The 26,756-nt window shown below is 39.9% G+C and overlaps 1 protein-coding gene across 2 annotated transcripts in view; it reads left to right on the top strand.

Annotated features, from left to right (window-relative positions):
• LTBP1 (latent transforming growth factor beta binding protein 1) overlaps positions 1-26,756 on the top strand; it is a 513,632-nt gene that overhangs the window by 450,344 nt on the left and 36,532 nt on the right. For both annotated transcript variants that reach the window (XM_082249446.1, XM_082249447.1), the window contains 2 exons: positions 3,664-3,789; positions 19,428-19,553. In XM_082249446.1, coding sequence (XP_082105572.1) covers positions 3,664-3,789; positions 19,428-19,553 — 252 coding nt within the window. The remainder of the gene's footprint in view (positions 1-3,663; positions 3,790-19,427; positions 19,554-26,756) is intronic.

Raw genomic sequence — 26,756 nt, 5'->3', positions numbered from 1 at the left:
CTCTGAAAGTGACAGAAAATGCATTTCACAGGGTACTTTTGGATGGGTTTAGAACAGGGGTCTTCAAACAATGGCCCTCCAGTTGTTCAGGAACTTCAATTCCTATCATGCATAGTCATGTCTGTAAATGTCAGAGTTTTACAATGCCTCATGGGACGTGCAGTTCCGCAAAAGCTGGAGGGCCGTAGTTTGAGGATTCCTAGTTTAGAAGCTCACTCAGTATAAAGGTTTGTCACACCTGAGGTTATATTTAGGAAGTTTACAGTTGACAGTTCACAAGTAAAGCCACACATGTTTCGGCGGAAATGTCTCCTCCTTCATCACAGAAGTAAAGGCAGGTGAGGTCAGAACAGACCTGGAACCTTGATTCAGCTAAGAGCATTGCCCATTAAGTGCTGTCAACTTATAGAATTACATGATCTAAAAAAAAAATAGTATTAAGGCATTGCAGTGTCATGACAAATTGATGTAGTCAGTAAATTCCTGAAAGTCTGATTACTTTCATCGAGGCTTTTCCAGTTATTTTTAAAAATAATTTTTTTCCCACCTTATATGATCTGTTCTCTAGGAGCACCAATTCCGGCATTCCATATCTTCCCCACTGGTGCTCAAATACTAAGATTTTAGAGTGGTTCCTTTCCTCTTGCTAATATATATATATATATATATATATATATATATATATATATATATATATATATTACTGATATTGTCTACAGTACAGAAGAGGGCAACAGCTGCAGTGCAGATGATGATACAGAATAGTGCTAAACACAGACACTTAAATATTACACTAGACTTGGATTGGACCCAATGCAGGTGCTTCCTATGCATAACACTGGTCATGGCCATTTAATTCCTATGTTTCAATTTGATTATAGTATTATTTTGAAATTTTTTATCATAGCGTCATATTATAAATATACGTTTATGTTGATGCTATGGTTCTCTGAAAAAAAAAAACAATTCTAAAAAGTTGGTAAATGATCCATATCAAGCTTTCTGAAACTACTTTCTTAAAAGGCTTTGTTTATATTTTGAGCACTTTGAAAATCTTGAAAACATATGGCAAGTTTACATTAACAAATAGATCAAAAGTAACAAAAAGCCTCAAATGCGTTCCAGCAATTAGGGTTAACACTACCCAAAGTTTCTTTACAATATTTATGATGCCTAATGAAAACAGACAGAACATGTATTATAAACATCTGCTTGTGGGGCATAGATGGTGATATCCTATTTGTTTCCCATGTGTTTTCTGCTTAAAATTAGAAAAATGACAGATGAATTATGTAAAACAAATATTTTTGTTAAACAAACTTTTTATGGCTGGATATAAAAGCTTTAGGATTCGCTGTTAAGGGGTATGGGGAAATAATAGGAATGCCGATTGATGAATTAAATCTAGTGTGAGGTCTGCTATCCTGTCACATTTTTTTATTGGCTGCTAAGAGAAATTGTTGGCAGAAGGTTAAGGAAAAAAAATCCAAGAAATAAATTGAATTTTAATACATTCCTGATAGGATTATCTTTTTAGCAGAAAAAACAGATGTCCCATCTAAAGCTTTCAAAATGTCACGCTTGAAGGATACTAGGCTGAATTGTCCTGCAATAGTACCTCCAGTTGGAGGTCATTAGGGATGCTTTTGAACCTTACAGCATAATACCAGTAAATAAAAAGAAGGTAATGTTAGATGATAGGGTTCATCACATTTGAGCATACATAGTTCCTCTCCTGCACCATCCTATCTAACATCTGCGTATGATTTTATAGCATAGCACCCTGGAATCGTGCTAGAGTGCTGCATCTTACCAAAGGCAGTAGATGTGTGCATGATATGTTTTCAAGAAAGAAAAAAAAACACAGCATTTAAAGCCCCATTCCCCACGACCAGTCCCTAATTAATCACTGAATAAAAAAATAAAAAAACCTTTTGACTAAGGCCCCTTTCACACATGCTGTCCGTTTGTCCGTTTTTCATCCATCCGTTGACGGATGAAAAACGGACATCAATGTAACTCTATGTAAAAACGGATGACAACGGATGATCATCAGTTAACATCCGTTTTCATCCACTTCCGTCAATGTCCGTTTTTTTGAACGTATGAATGCCCTATTTTTCATCCGTCAAAAAACGGATCGGACGAAAAACGGATGACAACGGATGAAAAACGGATGACAATGTATGAAAAACGGATGACAATGGATGAAAAACGGATGGCAACTGATGAAAAACAGATAACTGATGAAAAACGGAAGAAAAACGGATAACAACTGAAGAAAAACGGATGAAAAACGGATAACAACTGACGAAAAACGGATGAAAAACGGATAACAACTGAAGAAAAACGGATGACAACAAATGAAAAACGGATGAAAAATGGATGAAAAACGGATGGAAAACTGATACATTTTGACGTGACTGAACTGATGAACTGAACGGACTGTATGTGTGTAAGGGGCCTTACATGTAGCCACAGCCATGTGACGCTCCAGTCCAGAGTCTTCTCTTCTGTTTACATGCTCGTTTGGGTCCTTCTTTGGATGCCAAGGTTAGTGCCTGTCTAAAATAGACACTTCCTATTGGATGGGCAGCAGCAGGTTCCTGTCAGGATAGAGGAAAATTAACACATCAGCAGATGGGAGTGGAGGGGACCAGCGGTGTCAGGGCAGCATCACAGTGCTGGATCAGCGCCCCCCCCCCCCCCACCTGGAAAGGGTAGTGGTGTAGGACCTGGTTGGGGGGCTATAGTTAGTATACCTGGCCTCATAATGTAAAGAGGGGGAAAAAATTGGTTAGAAGTGGGTGGGTGGAAGGCAGGGAAAAAGTAGAGAGGGACATTAATGCTAGCCATACAGGATCGATTTGTAAGACTTAACCATTATGGATATTAATACAAAGTGGTAGGTGTTTGTTGTTTAATGTACTTGTTGAAGCATAAATCTGTTATCATTTGGTAATATATTAACCGTGTTGCCGTGTTTTAGTACTATTATCATGTAAACCAGAGCTCTAGCCTATAATTAAAACGTATATGTGCTTCAACATTTAATTAAAAGTGCATCTTTATTAATAGTTTTCTCCTAGTCTCATTGAAAAGCCCCACAAATACCTATTGAACTTGCAAGTCCACTTAAGGCCTGGTTCACACCTCTGCGCTTTTATGTGTATTTTGCAGCACATAAAAAAGCATTTGTCACAAAAAATACATTGATTCCAATGAAGCCATTCACATCTGTGTGCTATGTGCATGTCTGGCATATTATATGCATTTACCTGTATTTTCCTAGCCCATGTATTCTGTGACCTTCTGAAAAGTAAAACATATTGTAGCCTTTTGCAACCTATGTTACCAATCTAGTTAATGTAAATGTATTTTGTTTATACTAACATAGCATGCATTTAAGCTCCTGCCAATGGCTGTTCACATTTTTGAACAAAAGAATTCTGTCTGTCTCAAATTAAAGCTTGTGCATCATAGTCAAGATTGTTAGAAATATACCCACACTAGGCATAATTTCTTAGAATTGCTTTAAATATATGTTCCTTGGGATACAATGAAGCAACTATGTTCTGTCAAGTTGCAGAGTAATAAGGTTTAAAAATAATGGGCTATCCAATCATGAAATAATTGATTTGTTTGCCAAAACTTTGATTGCAGACATTGATGAATGCCAAGAGATGGATGAAGCTTGCCAGGGAGGAGGAAGCTGCTCTAATACAATCGGTTCTTATGAATGCATTTGTCCACCAGGCTTCCTGCTTGTCGATGGAAGGAGGTGTCAAGGTAGGGGTTGGTAAAGGCTAAGTTCACCTTTTCAGGCAGAATTTCCCTTTTTATAATATATAGAAGCATTTTCTTTTTTTTTTTATTATTATATACATTTTATTAATTTTCAAAATACAAAACAATTAATGCAAAAAAATAATTAAAAAAAAAAAAGTTGCGCTACATTATTCCCTCCCCTATCCCTTTCCCCGTTTTCTCCCCCCATCTGGAAACACTCCTTCCCTCTATAATTTTTTTGGTCTCCTTTTAAGTTCCAGAAGCATTTTCTAATGTCTTTTCTGCCAAGCACATTGGCTTATCTCTTACTTACTTTGGTAAATCTAAAGGCGATTCTACAGAGATTGTACAATCATATTGTATTGTGTATGGCCAGCTTAAAGTTATTGTAAATGCTCATTTTTTAAAAAAAATTTAGATAACAAACATGGTATACTTACCTCATCTGTGCAATGGTTTTGGACAGTTCAGCCCCGATCCTTCTCTTCTCGGGTGCTGCGCCGGCGCTTCTGGCTCCTCACCTCGGCCAACGTGTGCCCCATAGCAAGCACACGCGAAGTGCGACTCAGCTGATGGCCAGGAAAGAGAACCCCCACCCCACTACTAAATGTTGTGTATTTTAACAGTCACATTTTCAAAGCTTCCTCAAATGTGTATGTGTTCCCATTCACACAGCAACTTAAAAAAACATTAAGAAAAACATTTCCTACCTTTTTAATTATTTTGGAGCAAGTTTATACATAGGACTACAAGCTATTCTGAACAAATACAATTAGAGAGACAACCTGAGGGAAAGTGCATATACCACAACGTACCATCTAAGTCTTGAGATTTGTAACCCCTTGTTAGGGGAGGGGGCAGGGGAACAAAAGGAGCTTGCAGAATAATTATTGTAGGGGCAGTCCTTTAGGATGTTCCTTAGCTGGCTATCATTGGGGCCCTTTAACAACAGTCCCAGTTAACCTGCATGCAGTATAGGTACAGTGTAGGTTTAGTATAATCTCTGCACAGGTGCAAGGTAGGTGTGGTTCAGATGTGTTAAAAGTTATATATAGGTGCAACTAGATGTGGAAAAAGTGTGGCATAGAGTACATTATGGGTGCGGTATGGATTGGGTACACTTAGTGTCCTGCTCACAGTGGTCTAGTCCTTGTTAGCAGTATCAGCAATGGGCGAATAGCCCTCTCACCAGTTCATGGGATGCATGTGACCACCTGCTGTAGAAGGGGGCCTCCTCAGTCTCTCCCCAAAAAACCTTCAGTGGCCAGTGGTAGGGAAGTAGAGGGTGAGTGAACGCTCCTGTCTCCCTGCTGCAGTAGTGCAGGTGCTGCAATGTGGGCGGTGCTACCCTGCCCCCAGGTGTTCTCACTCCCAGTCTCAGGCTCGGCTCTCCAATGGTATGGTCTCCAGCTGGCAGGTGAATATCAGACAGAGGTGCTCTCCCACAAACTCCCTCGGTGCTAAGAGGAAGAACTTTCCCAGGCAGTTTAAAAAAGATTGTCTCTGCGCTCCTCCTACTGCAGAGTGCAGATTGGGATCTGTAGTGAACTAATATAGTGTAGCCATTCTTAGCGTTCTATATCAAAGTCTATGGGCTTGCTTGGCTTTAGCTCATCCCCTGCTGGATAGAGGAGGATGATGCAGCATAACATTAATATCAAGGTAGCAAGAGAGAGGCAAAAAAACAGCTAGGTCTCCTTCATGTTGTTGTAGCCCAACACCTGGCTACACATGTATTCCTGAACATCAGCTGCTATATGATTTAAGTGGTGCTCACTGTACTTGTGTATATATATGCATGTAGCGAATACCTACACTATATTATGCTTGATGTGATATATTACATTTGTGGATATTTGTACCTATTTTAAAATTGTATGTACAGTGCCTTGAAAAAGTATTCATACCCCTTGAAATTTGTATTGCATTGGAATTTTATGCGATAGACCAGCACAAAATGGCACATTGTTGTGAAGTGGAAGGAAAATGATAAATGATTTTCAAAATTTTTTAAAAATACATTTCTGAAAAGTTTAGCGTGCATTTGTATTCAGCCCCCTTTACTCCGATACCCCAAACTAAAAACTAGTGGAACCAATTGCCTTTAGAAGTCACCTAATTAGTAAATAGAGTCCACCTGTGTGTAATTTATTCTCAGTATGAATACAGCTGTTCTGTAAAGCACTCAGAGGTTTTCTAGAGCAGTGTTTCTCAACCTTTTTTCAGTCAAGGCACTCCTTTAAAATTATGGACAGTCTCGAGGCGCCCCATTCTAAAATGTAAAAACAATTCTAATAGTTTTACATAATGCAGCAACATCCACACACATAGGATACCCAACGTTAGAGGTGATTTATTCTTCCAAAGCAAATACACTTTTGTAAACTGGTATTGACTAGTATTCCAATGTTTCTCTTCTCGCTCAGTTTTTCTCCATCACTCAGCTAATGTGACCCCAATGCTGATGAAGAGGGGCAAGGGAGGGTCAAACAAGGATGCTAAGCAGGCAACTGACATCCTCCATATCAACTGATGCCACTGGTTGTTAGGATGCCGGCAGCTAGAAGGTAGTAATGGTGCACAATGAAAACCTGTGGCTTTGTGTACCTAAAAGGCAGGCTTCATCCTCATGCCGGCTTGTATACAATTTTTGGGCAATTTTTAGGCATTTTGCCAAGGCACCCCTGAAGAAATCTCAAGGCACCCCTGTGTGCCTGGGCACCCTGGTTGAAAAAGGCTGTTCTAGAGAACCTAAGTTAACAAACAGCATCATGAAGGCTAAGGTACACAGCAGACAGATCAGGAATAAATTTGTGGAGAAGTTTAAAGCAGGTTAGGTTATAAAAAAATAATATCCAAAGCTTTGAACATCTCACGGAACACTGTTCAATCAATCATCTGAAAATGGAAAGAGTATGGCACAACTGCAAACCTACCAAGACATGGTTATTCACCTAAACTGACAGGCCAGGCAAGGAACGCATTATTCAGAGAAGCAGCCAAGAGGCCCATGGTAACTCTGGAGGAGCTACAAAGATCCTCAGCTCAGGTGGAAGAATCTGTCCACAGGTCAACTATTAGTCGCGCATTCCACAAATCTGGCCTTTATGGAAGAGTGGCAAGAAGAAATCCATTGTTTAAAGAAAGCCATTAAAAAGTCCCATTTGCAGTTTGCGAGAAACCATGTTAGGGACACAGCAGACATGTGGAAGAAGGTGCACAGGTTCAGATGAGACCAAAATGAGCTTTTAGGCCTAAAAGCAAAACGCTATGTGTGGCAGGAAAACTAACACTGCCCATCACCCTGAACACACTATCCCTATCGTAAAACATAGTGGTGGCAGCATCATGTTGTGGGGATGCTTTTCTCCAGCAGGGACAGGTAAGCTGGTCAGAGTTGATGGGAAGATAGATGGAGCCACAATGCAGGACAATCTCAGAAGAAAATCTGTTAGAGTCTGCAAAAGACTTGAGACTGGGGCGGAGGTTCACATTCCAGCAGGATAACGGCTCTAAACATATAGCCAGAGCTACAATGGAATGGTTTAGATCAAAGCATACTCATGTGTTAGAATGGGCAAATTAAAGTTCAGACCTAAATCCAATTGAGAATCTGTGGCAAGACTTGAAAATTGCTGTTCACAGACGCTCTCAATCCAATCTGACAGAGCTTGAGCTATTTTGCAAAGAAGAATGGGCAAAAATGTCACTCTCTAGATGTGCCAAGCTGGTAGAAACATAACCAGATTGATTTGCAGCTGTATTTGCAGTGAAAGGTGGTTCTACAGGGGGCTGAATACAAATGCATGCCACACTTTTCAGATATTTAATTGTAAAACATTTTGAAACTCATTTATCATTTTCCTTCCACTTCACAATTATGTGCCACATAGTGTTGGTCTATCCCATAAAATCCCAATAAAATACATTTACGTTTTTGGTTGTAAAATGATAAAATGTGGAAATTTTCAAGGGGTATAAATACTTTTTTAAGGCACTGTATATGCCTAATACAACTTTATTGCTAAATCATTTTTGTTATGTGGTGTGCTTATTCTATATATTTAAAATGTTTGTACTAACAGATTGTTACACCGTGGAGGGGTTTAGGCACCCTAAAAAATCTATTGTCGGTTGCTAAATGGTGTAGATCAGGGGTCTTCAAACTATGGCCCTCCAGTTGTTCAGGAACTGCAATTCCCATCATGCCTAGTCATGTCTGTGAATGTCAGTTTTACAATGTCTCATGGGATGTGTAGTTCTGCTACAGCTGGAGGGCCATAGTTTGAGGATCCTTGGTGTAGATAATAGTGATGTGCAGACCTTTATTGCTCATTTACAAGGGTTGGAACCTCTCTCCAATTTTTCTACTTTTTGTAGCCTGATTAAAGTGATATTTTCTAATGTTAGGTTTATTATCCAACAGTGACACAAATAACAATACAAACATAATTTTAGTAGGGGAAAACTTAAATTCCTGCCATTGTTTTATTGTGCTCTGTTCCTGTTTAACAATTTCCTCCCTTCCTATCCTGGTCAAAATATTGTTATAAGGGCAGATAGGGAAGGAATAACCAATTGATGAAACCTAACACTGTAAACAAAAAATAAAAATAAAAACTGGAAGAGACTCTAACACTTTCCCACTTTGTCTAAAACCACAATGAATGTGGATGGAGGCACACTTTACATTTTACTTATGTGAACATTATACATGTTCTACCTTTAATGTATTCTTATGAAATATAATTGGTAATATACTCCACCCTGTGGTTAACAGACTTAAGTACAGAACCTGCAGAGCAGAAATATATAAAATATCAAGAAAACCAGAGAGAAGTGCATATAACTACAATTCTGTGTTGCTAAATATATAAACCGTCTTGCATAAAAAAAACTTAGACTGGAGATTTCTTGATAAGGAATTCTTTGTTGGGCAATTTTAATTTAAAAACAGATATGTCATAAGTCAGCATTACAGGAGACATGATGAATATAGTGAACAATATTTTCCCCCATGTCAACTTAAAGAGGAACTGCAGTCTGCACACATAATATGTAATAAAAACATATTTGCCATTCTGAAGCTTCCCTCCAACCACTTTGCATATTATTTTATATATACTGTGATTCTGTACTTGCCAAATAAGCTGCAGAAATCTCCCTCCACTAAGTCTGGCTGCACTCATTTGAACTGTTGGCAGCTGAACGGCTAACTGTTCACTTCCAGGATTTACACACACACAGAGGCACACAGACACACATATATACTGTATATATTAGTGATCGACCAATATCGTTTTTTTACCGCCAATACCGATACCGATTTTTTGGTCATCGGATATCGGTATTGGCCAATATTTTCGGACATTAAAATTTTTTTTTCTTTTTTTTTTAATGTCTACAGGTACTGTGGTGGAGGGGTCTGGGGGTCTAAAATACCCCAAACCCCTCCTCTGCACTTAAAAGCATTCAAAACGCCAAGTTTGGCTGTTTTGAATGCTGTAAGTTTTTTAATTTGGCGCCGCCAGTACCCGGAAGTGATGTCATGTCATGACATCACCTTCGGGTACTCGGCGGAGCCGAATTCAAAGAAATGGAGACCCGGTCAAATGGCGGCGGTGAAGGTAGGATCCCCGGATCTCCCGGTGGGATGGGAGACCCGAGTGAGCAGCGGAAGGGGGGAGCCGCATCGGTTGTCATTACAAGACAGCCGACCGTCGGCTATGGACACCGGTACCAGGGTGATGCCTCTAGGTGCAGGCATCACCCTGGTACATGCACTTTCCCGAAATATCAGCAAAATCGGTAAATCAAAAGGCTGATTCCCATATATCGGGGAAAGTGCATATCGGCCCTCGATATATCAGTCGATCTCTAGTATATATATATATATATATATATATATATATATATATATATATATATATATACACACATACATACAGGCACACACACATACACATATATACAGACAGACACGCTCACACCACTGCTTGCCTGCACATTTCTCCTCTCTTCATGAATACTCATGGATATTTGCAGTCACCTGTTATCTTCACCCTCATCCAGCCCCTCCAGCTCTCCTTGGCTTTCCTATGACTAATCCTTCCTTCCCTTGCTGGCAAACTCTCACGAGAGTTAGAGAGAGATCTGTGCATAATGTCATTGGTCTTGGCTTTTTACCAGACAAGAAAGAGGAAGTGGGCTGTAAAGGGTATTTACTGGCAGAAAAAAAATGTTTTACTATCCAAAGTTAAAACAACAAGGGCAGAAGATTTAATAGATGGAAAGATGAAAAAATTACTTGATGAGCGGCTTTAAGATGAGAAAAGGTAAGGAGGTGAAGCTAGCAGAAAAGACTAAAATCAGCTTGCCTATGGTAGAGAAGTTGAATTTTCTGGGAAACAATACTATAAAAATGATCCTTATGAAGCAGGTAACTGTGCAGCCAAAGTTGGGTCATGTTGCAAGAGGAACAGGCCTTCTGTGGATCTAACTTGTGAGTGTTTACCCAAAGAAAGCATGCATATAAATGAATCCCATCATGCAAGCTAATAGGACTTTAAATGTACTTTTATTGTACAAAAAACTTAAGAGTTTTTAGTTTTAGGTTTTTGTACAATAAAAATTGATATGTGTTATACTAAATTGGGTGTGGTACCTTTAAAGTCCTATTAGCTTGCAATAGTAGGGTTTCCATTATTTGTCAGTGTCTTTTATGAGGGTAAGGGGTAACAGTAAATCCATACGGATATTGAGTCTCCTTCCAATTTTTCCTTTGTCTTGTATATACATTCTTTTGTCAAGCCTGCTGAATTCCAGACCATGGGGAAGAAATCAGGGGTGGGTAGTGTTGTAGAAGGAATGGTTGGTAAAAGGTGACACTTTTGTAAGAAGTACCCCTGAGAGTTAGTGTAGGGGGTCTGGAGCTGGCGTGTTGTCAACAAATTTGGAAATCCAAGTTTTTACAGTGTGTCAGAACTATCTAATTCTAAACATGTCCAAAATATGTAGAGTAGGGTACCCGCCTCTTCTGTGCACATCTCCAACAAAGATTAGAAGTAGATGAATGGATCGAGTGGAGATGTTCCAGGATATAGTACCAGTGAAATATGATTTTATAGGAACAAATAGAGCTCCTGATGGTTTTGTTCCATATGATTTGCCATGTTCTGAGGGGAATAAGGCAGCACAGGTCTGCTTCCCATTTCAGCATTTAGTAATGCTTGGGGAAAGTGTTGTTTGGTAAGTTAACTAGGATTTTGTAGATGTCATAGATTAAGCCTTTCTTGGACAGTCCACATTCACATGTCAGTTCTAAGCATGGGCAAAGCTGCTCGGCTGGTAAGAGAGTTTGATAAAAGTTTCTGATTTGAAAGTATGAATAAAAGGCTTTGAGGTGATTTTTTTTCAAATTATTTATTTATGATATGTATTTATTATAGCACCAACAATATTACACAGTGCTTTACACAGTGCCTCCATTAAGGCAGGGATTCACATCAGTCCCTGTCCTCATGAAACTTACAGTCTAAGGTCCCTACCTCACATATATACATACCTACCAACATGTCTTTGGAGTGTGGGAGGAAATCAGAGAAGCCCATGCAAGCACAGGGAGAACATGCAAACTTCATGGAGGTGGTATCCCAAGGGACCCTAGTGCTGTCAGACAGAAACTCTAAAATCTAAGCCACTGTGCTGCCTCAGAGAATATCCTGAATTTCATAAAAGGAGAGCAGTCTCCTGCTCACTCCATTTACCAGGTGTCCTAGTTTGAAGAGGAAATGCTCACTAGTGCTGAATAATAGAATGTGTGTTAGGAAGGCCATACACGGTTCGAATCTCGGCCAGTTCCCGCTGAAACGGCTGAGATTCAAACCATGTATGGGCAGGATGAATGCACCAAGTTGATCAATTGATCAACCTAGGTACAACCAGCATGCCTGGTTTTACCTGCGATTATTACTAGCAGCTGCTATAGCTGCTAGCAATAATCACTGTCTTCTCCTGGCGAGGACAGCTTCCCACACTGAAAGAAGACAATGGCCCAGCAGGAAGGATTCCCACATCAACACTGTCTATGTTGATTGGGGAACCAAAGGAATTTCTTTCCTGCAACTCGTGGTTGCAGGAAAGAAATTAGCTCCGTGTATGACCAGTCTGTCAGGAATAGCCAGGTTGAAAAGGAAAGTGGTCATTCGTGACTTAGAGTTGATAAGTGAGAATGTGTTTTTATTCCGCCTCCATACATGTTTAGCAAAGGCTCCTTTTCCATTTGCATAGAGACTACGTTTTCGCTCTAAAAATCGAAAGTTGTGGTCATACATAATGCAGAATATCGATGTTATGTGAACTCCCAAATTTAGGAGAAGTACATTTTCACATGTAGGGATAACAGGGTTTTTTAACTGGAGGATCACTGGTTTGGGCCTTGTTAATTAAGTATGCTTCTGTCTTAGAGGTGTTGACTTTGTAGCTTGATATTGAATGTATAGGTTAAGTGGGGTTGTTAGTAGTTTGGTCAGGTTCAGTAAAATATCAATGGCAAGGAAATAAGATTGCAAGGGTTTATTTTTTTCCTGTTTACCTTTTACTTTATAATTTTTTTTCTAATGTGGGGGGTTCAATGTAGAAAGCAAATATAAGGAGTGAAAGAGGAAAACCTTGGTGTGTGCCATTGTATAGTTGGAATGGTAAGAAGGTGGAGTGTGGAGTCTTCACTGCAGCAGAGGGGGATGAATTAAAGGAGTTATAAAGTCATTGTATGCATTAAGATAAAAAGCCTTCTGTGTGCAGCAGTCCCCCCAGCATCCCCTACTACTTACCTGAGCCCCCTCTCTCTCCAGCAATGTCCACAAGTCCCTCGGCCATCCAGAACTCTCTCTCCTGATTCCCTGAAACACAGCCACAGCGCCATTGGCTCCCACGGCTGTCAATCAAAATCAGTTAGCCAATCAGGAGAGGGGGGTGGGGCTGAACTGCAGCTACGTGTCTGAATGGACACACAGAGCTGCAGCTCGGCTTGAGTGCCCCCATTACAATCTGCTTGCTGTGGGGGCACTTGACAGAAGGGAGGGGCCAGGAGCAGTAAAGAGGGACCCAAGAAGAGGAGGAACCAGGCACTTTACAATCACTTTAAGAGCCTCAATATCCCTAAGAAAATTGCCAGATATTCCAGTTTAGATGAGAGTTGTAATATAAATCCAGCTAAGCCTATTAAAGGCATTTTTGGCATCTGGGCATAGAAGGGAAGGTTCTGAGTTAGTTTTATTGTCCACCTTCATTAGGTCTATGGCATGTCTAGTGTTGTCCTCTGCTTGTCTAAATGGGATAAAACCTACCTGATCCTGATGAATAAGAGAAGACAACAGAGCGGTGAGCCTATTTTGCAAGGGTTTGGGTAAAAATCTTTAGGCTCAAGCTTAGCAGGGCAATGTGAAGATAGCTGGTGCAAAATATGGGGTCCTTCCTCACTTTAGATATAATGAATAATGTGTGAATGAAGAATTAAAAGAGGAATAGGGTTGTCTTTTAAGAAGATATTGAAGAGGGATAGTAAATAAAGTAATGGGGAGAAAGGTCTTGTAGTAGAAATATGGGAGTCTATCTGGGCCAAGGGCTTTGTTGTTTGGCAGTGGTTGTACCATTTTGGTTATTTACCCAGACTTGATGGGGTTGGTTAGGAAGGTGACATCACTGGGAAATACCATAGTTTGGTAAAATCGGTCTTGGATAGGTGTATTGTTTTTCAGTCTGAGTGTGCAGCTCTTGGGCTTGCACATTGTACACAATTTTTTTCTTGTGAGTAGGAAAACAGCATGTATGGGTCTGTTGACCATGCCTAAATAAATGGATTTTACCGAAAATCCTCAGGAGTAGAACACCTCTAAATGAGGCAGACTCCGTGAAGCAGAGAAGTCCCATGAAGCTGGGTGTGTTACTTAATATAAATATTCATATATATATATATATATATATATATATATATATAAATGTTTTACGTCTTTTTGGATAACGTAGGGAAGAGTTACCACCTCTGTAACATTTATTTTGCTGTTTGTGCCCCTGTTCAGAAGATTTCACCTCACTTTCAGTCCCTATGACAATTGGATTTTCAAAATTTTGGGTTGTTGTGGAAAGAAGTATTGGTGATAAAGCTTTAGTAGAGACACCTTTTTCCCATGATAACTCTTACAGGAGTGAATTTCCCATCCTAGGGGGAGATTTCCTCTCACTTCCAGTTATCTCCCTCCGCTTGTAAGTAGTCATTTGTAAGTCGGATGTTTGTAACCCGGGGATTGCCTGTATGTACACTCCACTAAACAAGAACAGACACATTTCCAAGACTGTACAGTCGCACATGCCACTGCATTCCACAATACTCAGTGACATTTAGAATATGTGGACAACAGAAGGTGGAGTGTCTGCAGACTATCAGAGGTGACCGAGGACAAATATTTACATCTCATGCTAATAAAACAGGCATGCAATATGAAATCCATGGAATCTGACAGTGCACTTATATAGCTTCTTCAGTCTCCTCTAACAACCCTATGTGGCAACCACATTCAGTTCTGGTGAGATTCTTCCTGCCATACAGCCAGAGATGGCAGTCCCACCACCTTATGCTTCCTAGAGGACCAATTTACATTCTACAAAGATTTAATATACCAACCCCATTATTACCTGGCTGGCCTGGGACCCCCTCTCTATAGCTCCTCCTCAACAAGAGTCACAAATCTTGGCATCTACCAAGAACCACCACATGTGGCTCGCTCTATTTCAGACACTCCGACCCCCAGGCACACCTAAACCTTCCTAAAAAACATCCCCCACAGATTATCTTCCCCTGTTTGATAGGCTGATTCCACACTCTCCCCTTTAACCTGCGATGATGTCATGGTTCTCATTGGCTGGTTATTTCCTTTGATTTTCCTAACCTCAAAGGATATTGCTTTACATCTTTAAAAGCCACTTTCCCTAACTGGAAGCAATCCAATGTGGCTACATCTTCCTCAGCCATAGACACTTTAACTTTGTGGACCTTCAGGACTCCCTGTAATCTCACAACCAACACGCTTAAAAAAAAAAAAAAAATATATATATATATATATATATATATATATATATATATATATATATACAGTGCCTTGCGAAAGTATTCGGCCCCCTTGAACTTTGCGACCTTTTGCCACATTTCAGGCTTCAAACATAAAGATATAAAACTGTAATTTTTTGTGAAGAATCAACAACAAGTGGGACACAATCATGAAGTGGAACGAAATTTATTGGATATTTCAAACTTTGTTAACAAATAAAAAACTGAAAAATTGGGCGTGCAAAATTATTCAGCCCCTTTACTTTCAGTGCAGCAAACTCTCTCCAGAAGTTCAGTGAGGATCTCTGAATGATCCAATGTTGACCTAAATGACTAATCATGATAAATAGAATCCACCTGTGTGTAATCAAGTCTCCGTATAAATGCACCTTCACTGTGATAGTCTCAGAGGTCCGTTTAAAGCGCAGAGAGCATCATAAAGAACAAGGAACACACCAGGCAGGTCAGAGAAACTGTTGTGGAGAAGTTTAAAGCCGGATTTGGATACAAAAAGATTTCCCAAGCTTTAAACATCCCAAGGAGCACTGTGCAAGCGATAATATTGAAATGGAAGGAGTATCAGACCACTGCAAATCTACGAAGACCTGGCCGTCCCTCTAAACTTTCAGCTCATACAAGGAGAAGACTGATCAGAGATGCAGCCAAGAGGTGGGAGACTCTGTCCATAGGACAGCAATCAGTCGTATACTGCGCAAATCTGGCCTTTATGGAAGAGTGGCAAGAAGAAAGCCATTTCTTAAAGATATCCATAAAAAGTGTCGTTTAAAGTTTGCCACAAGCCACCTGGGAGACACACATAAAAAAGGGGAAGAAGGTGCTCTGGTCAGATGAAACCAAAATCAAACTTTTTGGCAACAATGCAAAACGTTATGTTTGACGTAAAAGCAACACAGCTCATCACCCTGAACACACCATCCCCACTGTCAAACATGGTGGTGGCAGCATCATGGTTTGGGCCTGCTTTTCTTCAGCAGGGCCAGGGAAGATGGTTAAAATTGATGGGAAGATGGATGGAGCCAAATACAGGACCATTCTGGAAGAAAACCTGATGGAGTCTGCAAAAGACCTGAGACTGGGACGGAGATTTGTCTTCCAACAAGACAATGATCCAAAACATGAAGCAAAATCTACAATGGAATGGTTCACAAATAAACATATCCAGGTGTTAGAATGGCCAAATCAAAGTCCAGACCTGAATCCAATCGAGAATCTGTGGAAAGAACTGAAAGCTGCTGTTCACAAACGCTCTCCATCCAACCTCACTGAGCTTGAGCTGTTTTGCAAGGAAGAATGGGCAAAAATTTCAGTCTCTCGATGTGCAAAACTGATAGAGACATACCCCAAGCGACTTACAGCTGTAATGGCAGCAAAAGGTGGCGCTACAAAGTATTAACTTAAGGGGGCAGAATAATTTTGCACGCCCAATTTTTCAGTTTTTTATTTGTTAAAAAAGTTTGAAATATCCAATAAATTTCGTTCCACTTCATGATTGTATCCCACTTGTTGTTGATTCTTCACAAAAAATTACAGTTATATATCTTTATGTTTGAAGCCTGAAATGTGGCAAAAGGTTACAAAGTTCAAGGGGGCCGAATACTTTAGCAAGGCACTGTATATAACTGTATATATATATATATATATATATATATATATATATATATATATATATATATAAATAAAATTACCAAAAGTATTGGGACACCTGCCTTTACACGCACATGAACTTTAATGGTATCCCAGTCTTAGTCCATAGGGTTTAATATTGAGTTGGCCAGGTCTTTGCAGCTATAATAGTTTCAACTCTTCTGGGAAGGTAGCTTTACCGCTACAGCGGACCCACACAAGATTACTTGCCTTACCGCTTTTTAACCTGCTTTGTTTGTGAGTACTTTTTCTTAAATAAATGATTAATTTTTAAAACGGTACTACACTATACGAGCCTCTTTTCCCCCATACATATACACCGGAGCACCCTTGGATTTAAAGTGGCCACGCTACCAAAAGGAACCAGGGGATAGAATACTGATAGAGCCCTTGAGTGCCATATCCAGTGCCCTTGAGTGCCATACCCGGATTACAGGCTTGCTACCCCTGTAGGAGTTAAAATTTCTGGTGAGTGCGGTCCTGGGAGTGAGGGGAGCACCTTGACCCGTCAAACCGACCACACTTGGAGACCCTTTAGGCGGTCCACAGCACCTTTAGTCACCTGATTATACATCTTTTGGGACTGTATTTAAATTTCAGCACTGGATCACCTTTATGTGCGACCTGGATTATTGAACTGTTCTGCTCGTGCAATTCCATCCTTTCAGTCGCGATATATTTTTTTTATAAGCACATAGTCACTTTATATGTCTTTTGATCATCATTTACACCACTGTTTTGGATATTTTTACCTTTTCTTAGCACCTAGCACTAAGCCACTTTAAAGTGCGATTTGTATATTTAATTATTTATTTCACATATTTATGTTGGTAGATACACCAACCACTTGATTCATCAGCACTTCATCACTTTACTTTTTTATATTGATCCCCCTGGGATCCGCACCTTAGTATATGTATCACTCTAGCACTTTGTGATATATGCAATACTATATTATTTGAATTATTGAAATTCACTTTGAACCACTTGTCACTTTTTGCACTTTATATATATTCATTGCCTATTTTATTGTGTTATCAATTATTTTGCATTTACTCTATTTATTGTGTATTCCAAGTGATAGAATCTTGGATCTGATTTCCTCCACCTTACTTACCTAGTCACCTATTAGACACTTTTAGGCAGCACCATTTACCTCTTCCATATTCCTCAACTCTTCTGGGAAGGCTGTCCACAAGGTTTAGGAGTGTATCTATGGGAATGTTTGACCATTCTTCCAGAAGTGCATTTGTGAGGTCAGGCACTGAGGGGCGAGGCGGCCTGGCTAGCAGTCTCCACTCTAACTCATCCCAAAGGTGTTCTATCGGGTTGAGGTCAGGACTCTGTGTAGACCAGTCAAGTTCCTCCACCCCAAACTCACTCATCCATGTCTTTATGGACCTTGATTTGTGCACTGGTCCAAATCATTTTGCGGAGGGCGGATTATGGTGGTTGTTTTTCAGGGGTTGGGCTTGGTCCCTTAGTTTCAGTGAAAGAAACTCTTAAGGCATTAGCATACAAAGACATTTTGAAAAATGTCATGCTCCCAACCTTGTGGGAACAGTTTTGGGTTGGCCTCTTCCTGTTCCAACATGACTGTGCACCAGTGCACAAACAAGGTCCATACAGACATGGGTGAGCGAGTTTGGGGTGGAGGAACTTGACTGGCATGCAAAGGGCCTGGACCTCAACCCGACAGAACACCTTTGGGATGAACTAGAGTGGAGACTACGAGCCAGGCCTTCTTGTCCACATCAGTGCCTGATCTTACAAATGCGCTTCTGGAGGAATGTTCAAACATTCCAATAGACACACTCCTAAACCTTGTGGACAGCCTTCCCAGAAGAGTTGAGGCTGTTATAGCTGCAAAGGGTGGACCGACTCAATACTGAACCCTACTGACTAAGACTGGGATGCCATTAAAGTTCATGTGCGTGTACAGGCAGGCGTCCCAATACTTTTGGCAATATAGTGTATATAAATATATATATATTTTGGCTGGAGCTACACTTAAAAAATGTACCTGTTCTGACTTACAAACAAATTCAACTTACCTACAACAAACCTACAGTCCCTATCTTGTTTGTAACCCGGGGACCGCCTGTACTTCTCCAGTGTTTCCACATCTGTCTGAGATGTAATGTAGGTCCCAACAGAGTAAGCTTACTTAAGAGGATCAGTTCACTTAATTAGGCAAAAGTTTTTGCAGGTGTACAGTGAGCATTTAAACAGGGCTAAAGTAGATCTAATATAAAATATCAACAAAAAAAGTTGCTGGCATAGATCAAAACTGAGTAATTGAAATGGATAATAATCCTTTGCAGGAATGAACTTGCTACTCCTTTCTGTGCTGGCCATCCGAAGTCCCTAGACTTAATCCTCATGATCTGTTCTGCACCACTCTGCACCTTCAGTATCATGAATAAGTGCCTAGGCTTTCAGACATGTGGCCAACATAAGAGTGCTAGTTACTCAAGAGGTACAATAGTACTTCAATAATACAGTGATACTCCAGAAGAGGCAAGTAATTCAGATTCTCTATTACACTCTATCTATCTATCTATCTATCTATCTATCTATCTATCTATCTATCTATCTATCTATCTATCTATCTATCTATCTATCTATCTATCTATCTATCTATCTATCTATCTATCTATCTATCTATCTATCTATCTATCTATCTATCCATCTCAGAGAGATTGGCTTATATAACAGAAAACATTTCTTCTCCCTAAAAGCAGTTAAGTAACAACCTAAAGGCAAAAAGGCACTTGCAGCTGCTTGCACATAACAGTTTCCACCTTTGAAACCCTGATTATTTGTTTGAACATTTGGTGTTGATAATCTCTTTGACTTATCGTTTCAGATATTAATGAGTGTGAAAATCCAGAGCTCTGTTCACCAAATGGAGAATGTCTCAATACTGCTGGCTCATTCCACTGCATATGTGAACAAGGATTTGCTACAACTCCTGATGGAAGGTCATGTGAAGGTATGATGTTTACTTTGAGGCACCAGTTGGATACTCAAGACTTATACTAAACCAAATTATATCAGTTACTGCACTTTGTAAATAATTATGTGTATAAAATTAAATAAGTGCGCAGGATCAGTAGTGTGAATAGCTGCAACCTTCGAACCAAATGGTGATAAAAATGTGTAGAAAAGAAATCAGGTGCGCTAAAATTCACTGGTGTCACAAATCAGGAAAAGGTGTGACACTATAATGAGTGTCCCCCATATACCTGTGATGTGTTTCCAAAATTGATGTGCACTTGAACGAGTGTACAGTAAATACTATACACCCTGGTGCATATACTTGGGTGTGTTATAGTGAATAGGTGATGATAAATGGATAATGTGATGCTAACATAAACCAACAAAGTGCACAAGTAATTCAAAGAAAAAGTGTCCAATATTTCAATGGTTGCCACATCAGTGTATAGTCCATATACATATAAAAGTGCATAAAGTCCCAATCGTCCCCTCACAGGCTAAAGTAAAATCCACTCTGTGGGTTTCTCTAGATCCATGGGGTGCAGATGGGTTCCACCACCTTTGTGGGGATTAGCCCATTACCATAGAGAAAAGAGGTTAAGGACGGATAATCAGCCCAGTAGTGTCTTGGGAATTCAGGGAGGTCACCGTGAAATAATCAGATAGTAAGTGTGGCCTCTTACCAGATCGCTCAAACCAAAAGGCGACTGTCTCACTGATCTTTTGGTGTCTCAACCCAATCCCGGTCCACTCTTGTTCTGGGTGTTACTCTTCGCACAGGTGAGGGCTTCCACGTGTATCTCACAGAAACAGAATCAGACCATAGCGCAGTACCTTTGACAATTTATTAAAACAAAAGTATCCAGTGCACTTACAGTTAGATGTTAACTAATGGACACAGGAAACCGATACCGATATTGGAGAGGCCGTGGCCGCCTGCAGTGCGGTCCTCGGCAACTTGCGATGACGATGCGCCGCTCCTCTGTGACGCGTTTCCACTAAACAGTCGTCTACAGAAATAGGAGTAAATAATTATAACTGAATAATGCAAATCTATGCAGCTCTGCATAGAAAACAATCAACTTCCATTTTTTTTGTTTTTTATGTTTTTGTTAAAGCTTAATTGAACAAGCTGAAGTTAGTAGGTGATTAGCTACCATTCACAGCTGCCCCAGATTTTGCACTTTCTCAAGGCTTAGTAAATCAACCTCTATGTCTGACTGGGTGTGTCATTATACACAGTAAATCCTATGCATAGTTATCTCTGAATGAAACAATCCTCTTGTATGAAACATTTGAAAGATCAGTTCTTATTGGCCATAATCATAATTAGATTTATGTTCCCCTATTATGTAGGTTTTATTGGAAGAATCTAGTGATTTACTCTAGGGCTACACATTTCCTTTTCACCTTTTTACATTTAAAGCAGCAGTAAAGCTCATTTTGTGATTTTCACCTACAGGTAAGACTATAATAAGGCTTATCTGTAGGGAAAAATTAATATCTCCTAAGCGAGCATTGCGCATAGACCCTGAAGGTCCAACATATCAAGCCGGACCTTTATGGCACTTTTCCACTGCAAGTACCGGCTCGGCTCTACTCGGCCCTGCTTGGCCTGGTTTGCTTTTCCACTGCATGGTACGGTGTTGGAACGGTTCGGTATGGTACGGTATGGTTTGCTTTTCCACTAAAGTAGTACTAAAGTTAAGTGGGTGGGATAACAACGGGGGGGGGGGGGGTGGGATTCTCTGACCAATCAGTGGCTAGTAGTGACTGCATGCAAAGGATTGTGGGATATGGTACCGGGTATGGTACCTTTTGCAACCACAATTGAGGTGGTACTGTTTTTGAGAGCCGGTATGTTCGGTTCCATGCAGTGGAAAAGCGCCGCCGCACCGTACCTTACCGAACCTTTCCTACACCATACCATGCGGTACCAGCAGTGGAAAAGCAGAAAAGCGAGCCGAACCGTTCTGTTCCATGCAGTGGAAAAGCACCATTAGAGCATCGCACCAGAACCGAGGGCTCCTGTGCACATGTGCGGGAGTAACATTATCGCGGCTCCAGCTGCTTACACAGCCAGGGTCTGCAAACTCAGAAGGAAAACAGGGGGAAGATAGAAGCTCTGTCAGCGGTGACGAAGTCGTGGCTGGAGGGCTTCATTCTAAGGTGAGTATTTAATAATATACTAGTATGTGATGCATAAGTAGCACATTATGCAATAGTCTTACAGGGAATTTTTTTTTTTTTTGTACTGCAGTGGTTTATAACTGCTTTAAGAGTACAAGGGGTTAGGATTGTAGGCCTCTGATTCCACTTATCGGAAATTTCAGTAAATTAATATTAGTTCCATTTCCTCTCTCCCTAATTTAGCATTCAGCAAGTTCTAGATTCACGAGAATTGTTAATCTGTGTTTTCACTGGCAGTAAAGAAAAAATAAAGCATGGAAATTAAGACCACTACAAAACTGACCTGATGCCAGTAATAAGTCTATGGCGGCAATGCACAAAAAAAAAAAATATATATATATATATATATACATATATATATATATATGCCAGCACCGTATAGCTAAACCCTATATAAACATAGAACATAATTCTTTAAAGCAAAATTATAGAAAGTAAATACTGACTAAATGTTTGCATTTGGCTTTTCTACAGACAGGTCTTAAACAGGTTCATAATGAATTTTATTTCTGTCTAAATTATATCCAGACCACAAGTGTGTTCCATTCTAAATATAAAACAGTAATCACAAACGGTATGAACATTGGTGTCCACATACAGTATCTGCAGTCAAACGTAATTCTCACACTGCACAGTCCAAGTTTAATCCTAACGTTACCCCAAAAACCCCTACATCTTTTCCCAGAAAATTGTAAAAATGAAACAGAATCAGCTTAGTAAAGGCAGGTGTTAAAAGTAAGAAACCTCAAGTCCAAGGGAACACCCTCACTGTCAGCCCAAAGTCAATACGAGAAAGCATAAAATCCTAGACACTTTATAAAAAATGTACAAAACTGAACTTGCTTTGTAATATGTTTTTCATATAGTCTTTATACAGCAGTGCTGTGGTTTTTGATTTCTTTTAATGCTGTCACGATTAGAAATTCCAATTCTCTCTATGTTTAGCTTGTCTGCTGTCTCTCTAGTCTCTGTCGCCATACCTGACTGGTTGGTAGTCCAGCAACCAATTGAAAGCAGTTACCAAATTTTTTAAGCTGTACAAACATTTTCCTCATTTGAAATGTATTGTAGTAAGAGTGGATTGGCCACATTTGGCTGATAAATAATCAGGTGAAAATTGTTTATTTACAATATGGGCACATCTTTCAGTATTTGTAGTCAAATATACAAAAGCTTTAATTCTTTCCACACAGTCTGGATGTTCAAGTGACAAGCTGTCTCTGTTTTATTTATGTAATCACAAAAAAAAGGCCTCATCAAGAGGAAAAAAGTCCTTGTGGTTTATTCCATTTTTTTTTACCAGGTCTGCCTGTGACTGCTTCTTACCCACCAGGTTTTTAAAATGTTACCCTGTATTCATAAACTCTGCACACCAACCTATATTCCTGTCTACTTAGATAGTCATTGAGTTGTCATTGACAGCATTTGAGGTGAATGCCTAGAGTGACTAGGGCCTGATCCGACCATATAATAGGCTGAAAGGTCGTTATAGCTGTAAAGCAGGGAATGCCCTGTCCGCAGTTAATTGGGCAACACTGGATGGGAGTGACAGCTTCCTGCCATGCTCGGGCCAAACCCAAGTTCATACCACATCCTTGCTCATGAGGAGTGTTCTGTTGGAACTGCCAATAGATCTGCCTAGTTTATTTCAATATCTAGTGGTTAAAAAAACAGATACTGTTAAATAGACCATATTGCTAGAATTGAATCCCCATGTACACCTGTCTTTATCAAAACACAACACTTTTATTCACATGTATTGCAGTAGTGTGCCACTATTAACTGCCAATGACATAAAGCTTAGCAAGAGGGTACCCGGATAAAAGCCTAAAAAGTGCATATTATAGGGCAGAAATTTTAAAATTCTGCCAGCGGAAGATACTAAGAAGGTTCAAAAAGACTTGATCTGAGTAATCGAGATTTTTCTGCACAGTTTAAAAAAATCAATGTGAATTTTTAGAAGTAGTGGCTGATCCTGTTACAGGACAAGGTTTTAAAGGAGGAAAGACCAAAAATTACATATGCAGGGGAAAAAAAAAACTATGAGATAGACTACTGCACTGTCATTTGGGAAAAATCCAGACAGAATGGAAGAATCCATCTAGTAGAAACAGGTTGCCTGGTTCACCCAAGGGATCACATAAATATGGTCATTGTAAGGAGTGTAAATACATGCCTACTAGGAAGAACTTTGAAAACTCAGAGAGTAAAGAAAGGATAGAAATTAAGACCTTTCTAAACTGCAGCTCATCCGTATTAGTATATGTGGCTAAATGCCCATGTATTTTTTTACAAATGTGGAAAAGACTATCAAATTACTGAGAAGAAGAATTCTTGATCATATTGGGGATATTACCCTAAGTAGTAATAAACCCATCCCACAGCATATATGGGAAAGGCATGGAGGAAAATTGGATCACCTGCAGTTTTGGGGTTTGTCATATGTAAAATTGGAACCTAGAAAAGGTCCAAATGGATTGAATTAAGGCTTTACATTGACTTCTTTTATATAAGAAGTTAGAAGATAGGGAGGTAGTGAGTTGAATTTATAAGCTTCCCCAAAAGAATAGGGATTCAAATAAGTAAAAAGACTTGTATTGTAAAATATTGAAAAAGTGGTTGTAATTGTGAAAAAACCCCAAAGGGCACCAGAGCATTATATGGGTCAGTCATGCAAAAATGTGATGACGTCACTCACCGACATAATTATGTCAGATGTAAATATGCGTCATGACACAAATACATGATGACGCAATGACACAAATATACATCCTGGCCCATGAATGAGAAGGGGAGCCTATAAATGATTGGCACATGGTGGAGGCACCATTTTGTTTTTTTCTCACTTTAGTGCACATGCACTGAACACTTTTTTTTCATTTACCCCTGATGACACTGCAAAATAGGTGGTGAAAAATGTTGGGATTTGAAGTAAATTTTTCACTAAACAATATTTATTGGGGATTTTCCAGGATCTCTGAAAATAAATTGATGCTATGTGTAGGCTGGAATTTAAAGCTGTGGTGTGTCAGGCTTTAGGGAGGTCAGTGTAGCCCCTCAGTAGTCTCTGACTTTGTTCAGAAATAGTACAAAGGATGTCACAAACAGAAGTCTTCCCCTATACTCCTATTGTATGAGATGTGGATTGCCCATCATCTAAAGGGGTATTTTCTTCATTCTACAGCCAATTAATGACCTGTTTATGACAACTATATGGAATAATCCGAGTAATTTGTTTTTTAATAATTTCCATGGGATCCTGACATATTCTTATAGGTAATATTAATATATGTCAGAACTCTGTTGTGTCAGGTGATGTCCCTTCTTGCTGAGCCAGCTGGAATGCTGAACAGCTCGCTGGACAGCTCTCTGGACAATTCCTTAAATTATCCTGCCTTAAACCTTGTTTGTCTTGAACTTTGTCTCTGAACCTTTTGCTCCTCTGATGAACTTCCTGTTAAAGCCATACATTTGCACTTCCTGTGTGCCAGATTATTGTGCTCTGTCCCACTCTTGTCACTTCTACTGCTGTTTGTATCTTTGCTACCACTCCTTACCGACCCTTGGCTTGTTCCTTGACTGCTGTCTGCTTGATCCCAACCTACAACCACTTGTTACTGACATTTAGCTATATCAGCTACTGGACACTGGCTTGCAGACCTCCTGGTGGGACGATCCCGAGGACTGAGACTTAGTACTAACATGCAACAAAACCATCTCCACTATCAGGAGCTCTGGTGAACATCAGTTAGTACTTAAACTCTGCACCTCAGGTAAGTCTGTGTCATCTGCCAGGGTTACCTGCTTCTGTAAGTATCTAGCTGGTCTGTAAGTGCTGCACTACTGCTATAGCTACTGGCCACCAAGCCTGACTCCAGATCGTGACAGTAGGATTGTGGCTGAAAGATAATGGCATACTCTGAGAGTTGTAGACATGCATAAAAGGATGTATGCCAGACCTGATTTGCATTAGTTTGTGGCAGTTACTGGCATGGTTACCCATTGTGACTAACAATAGCTTTCAGTCCAGGGCAGAGTCATAGATTGGGTTTACCCTCTGCCTAGGTTCTAGTGTTTAATATTTTAAGTGGTAGACAGGGATTACCTACTGGTCACACCATTTCTCAATCTGGGGAAACATTTAAAACGTTCTCTGGGATGTGTGGGGTGGTGTATGTCTGTCAGATTTAGAGACTGCATGCAGTGTTGGAACAGGCCTGCAGGTCCAGGCAAAATCCTCTTTGTCTCACAGCTACCAATGAATATTTTCTTGTAAGTTGGACCGTTCTGATTCTGACCCCAGCAAGGGAATCTCTTTTTGCTGTATGTGATGCAATGGAGACGAATAAACACAAGCAGGAAGCCCTTAAATGCACTTTGGCATCTGGAGTACCTCTCTGCAAGTTCTACATTTAAAGCTGACCCCTAACACCAATAAAAACAGCTTTCACTTTTTTCAATGAAAATCTGGCGACTTCTCAAGCTGTATTCAGCCACACTGACCAGAGAATTCCTGTTGAATATTTATCTATTCTGGCTGGTATTTCAAGAACTGTTGTGAAGTGGTTTTGACTGTAGAATCACTAGAGATTTGCTGAAAAAGAAATGCTTTGACTTAATGTTGATCTTGTTACCATCTGGTGGATACGTTTCAGTCTTTAAAAGGCTCTCACCGCAGGTCTGCTATCTGCATTAAACAATATATTTGATGCTCCTGCAGACTTCTGTCTTACATCTTAAATCCTTCTGTGCACAACAAGTAAAATAATACAGCTCTTGTGGAACAGACACATTATGTAAGCATGGTTCACTTACTGTTGGGACTACAGATGAGAAGTGCAAGTTATTAACAGCTACTGTAGGGGTAATGCTGCCAATTTTAGCACATTATTTTGTGGGGCCTTTGAATTGTTTTGAATAAATACTGGAGAGTGGGAGAAGGATGTGTGTATCACACAGAAACTGTATAATGAGGAGTTTAAATTTGATATATAGACCTCTTTCAATA

The sequence above is a fragment of the Pelophylax lessonae genome, assembly GCF_965119305.1.
Source record: "Pelophylax lessonae genome assembly, chromosome: 3".
NCBI classification, from domain to species: domain Eukaryota; kingdom Metazoa; phylum Chordata; class Amphibia; order Anura; family Ranidae; genus Pelophylax; species Pelophylax lessonae.
Note: the sequence above shows the minus strand (reverse complement) of the source record. Positions and strands in the feature narration are given on the sequence as shown.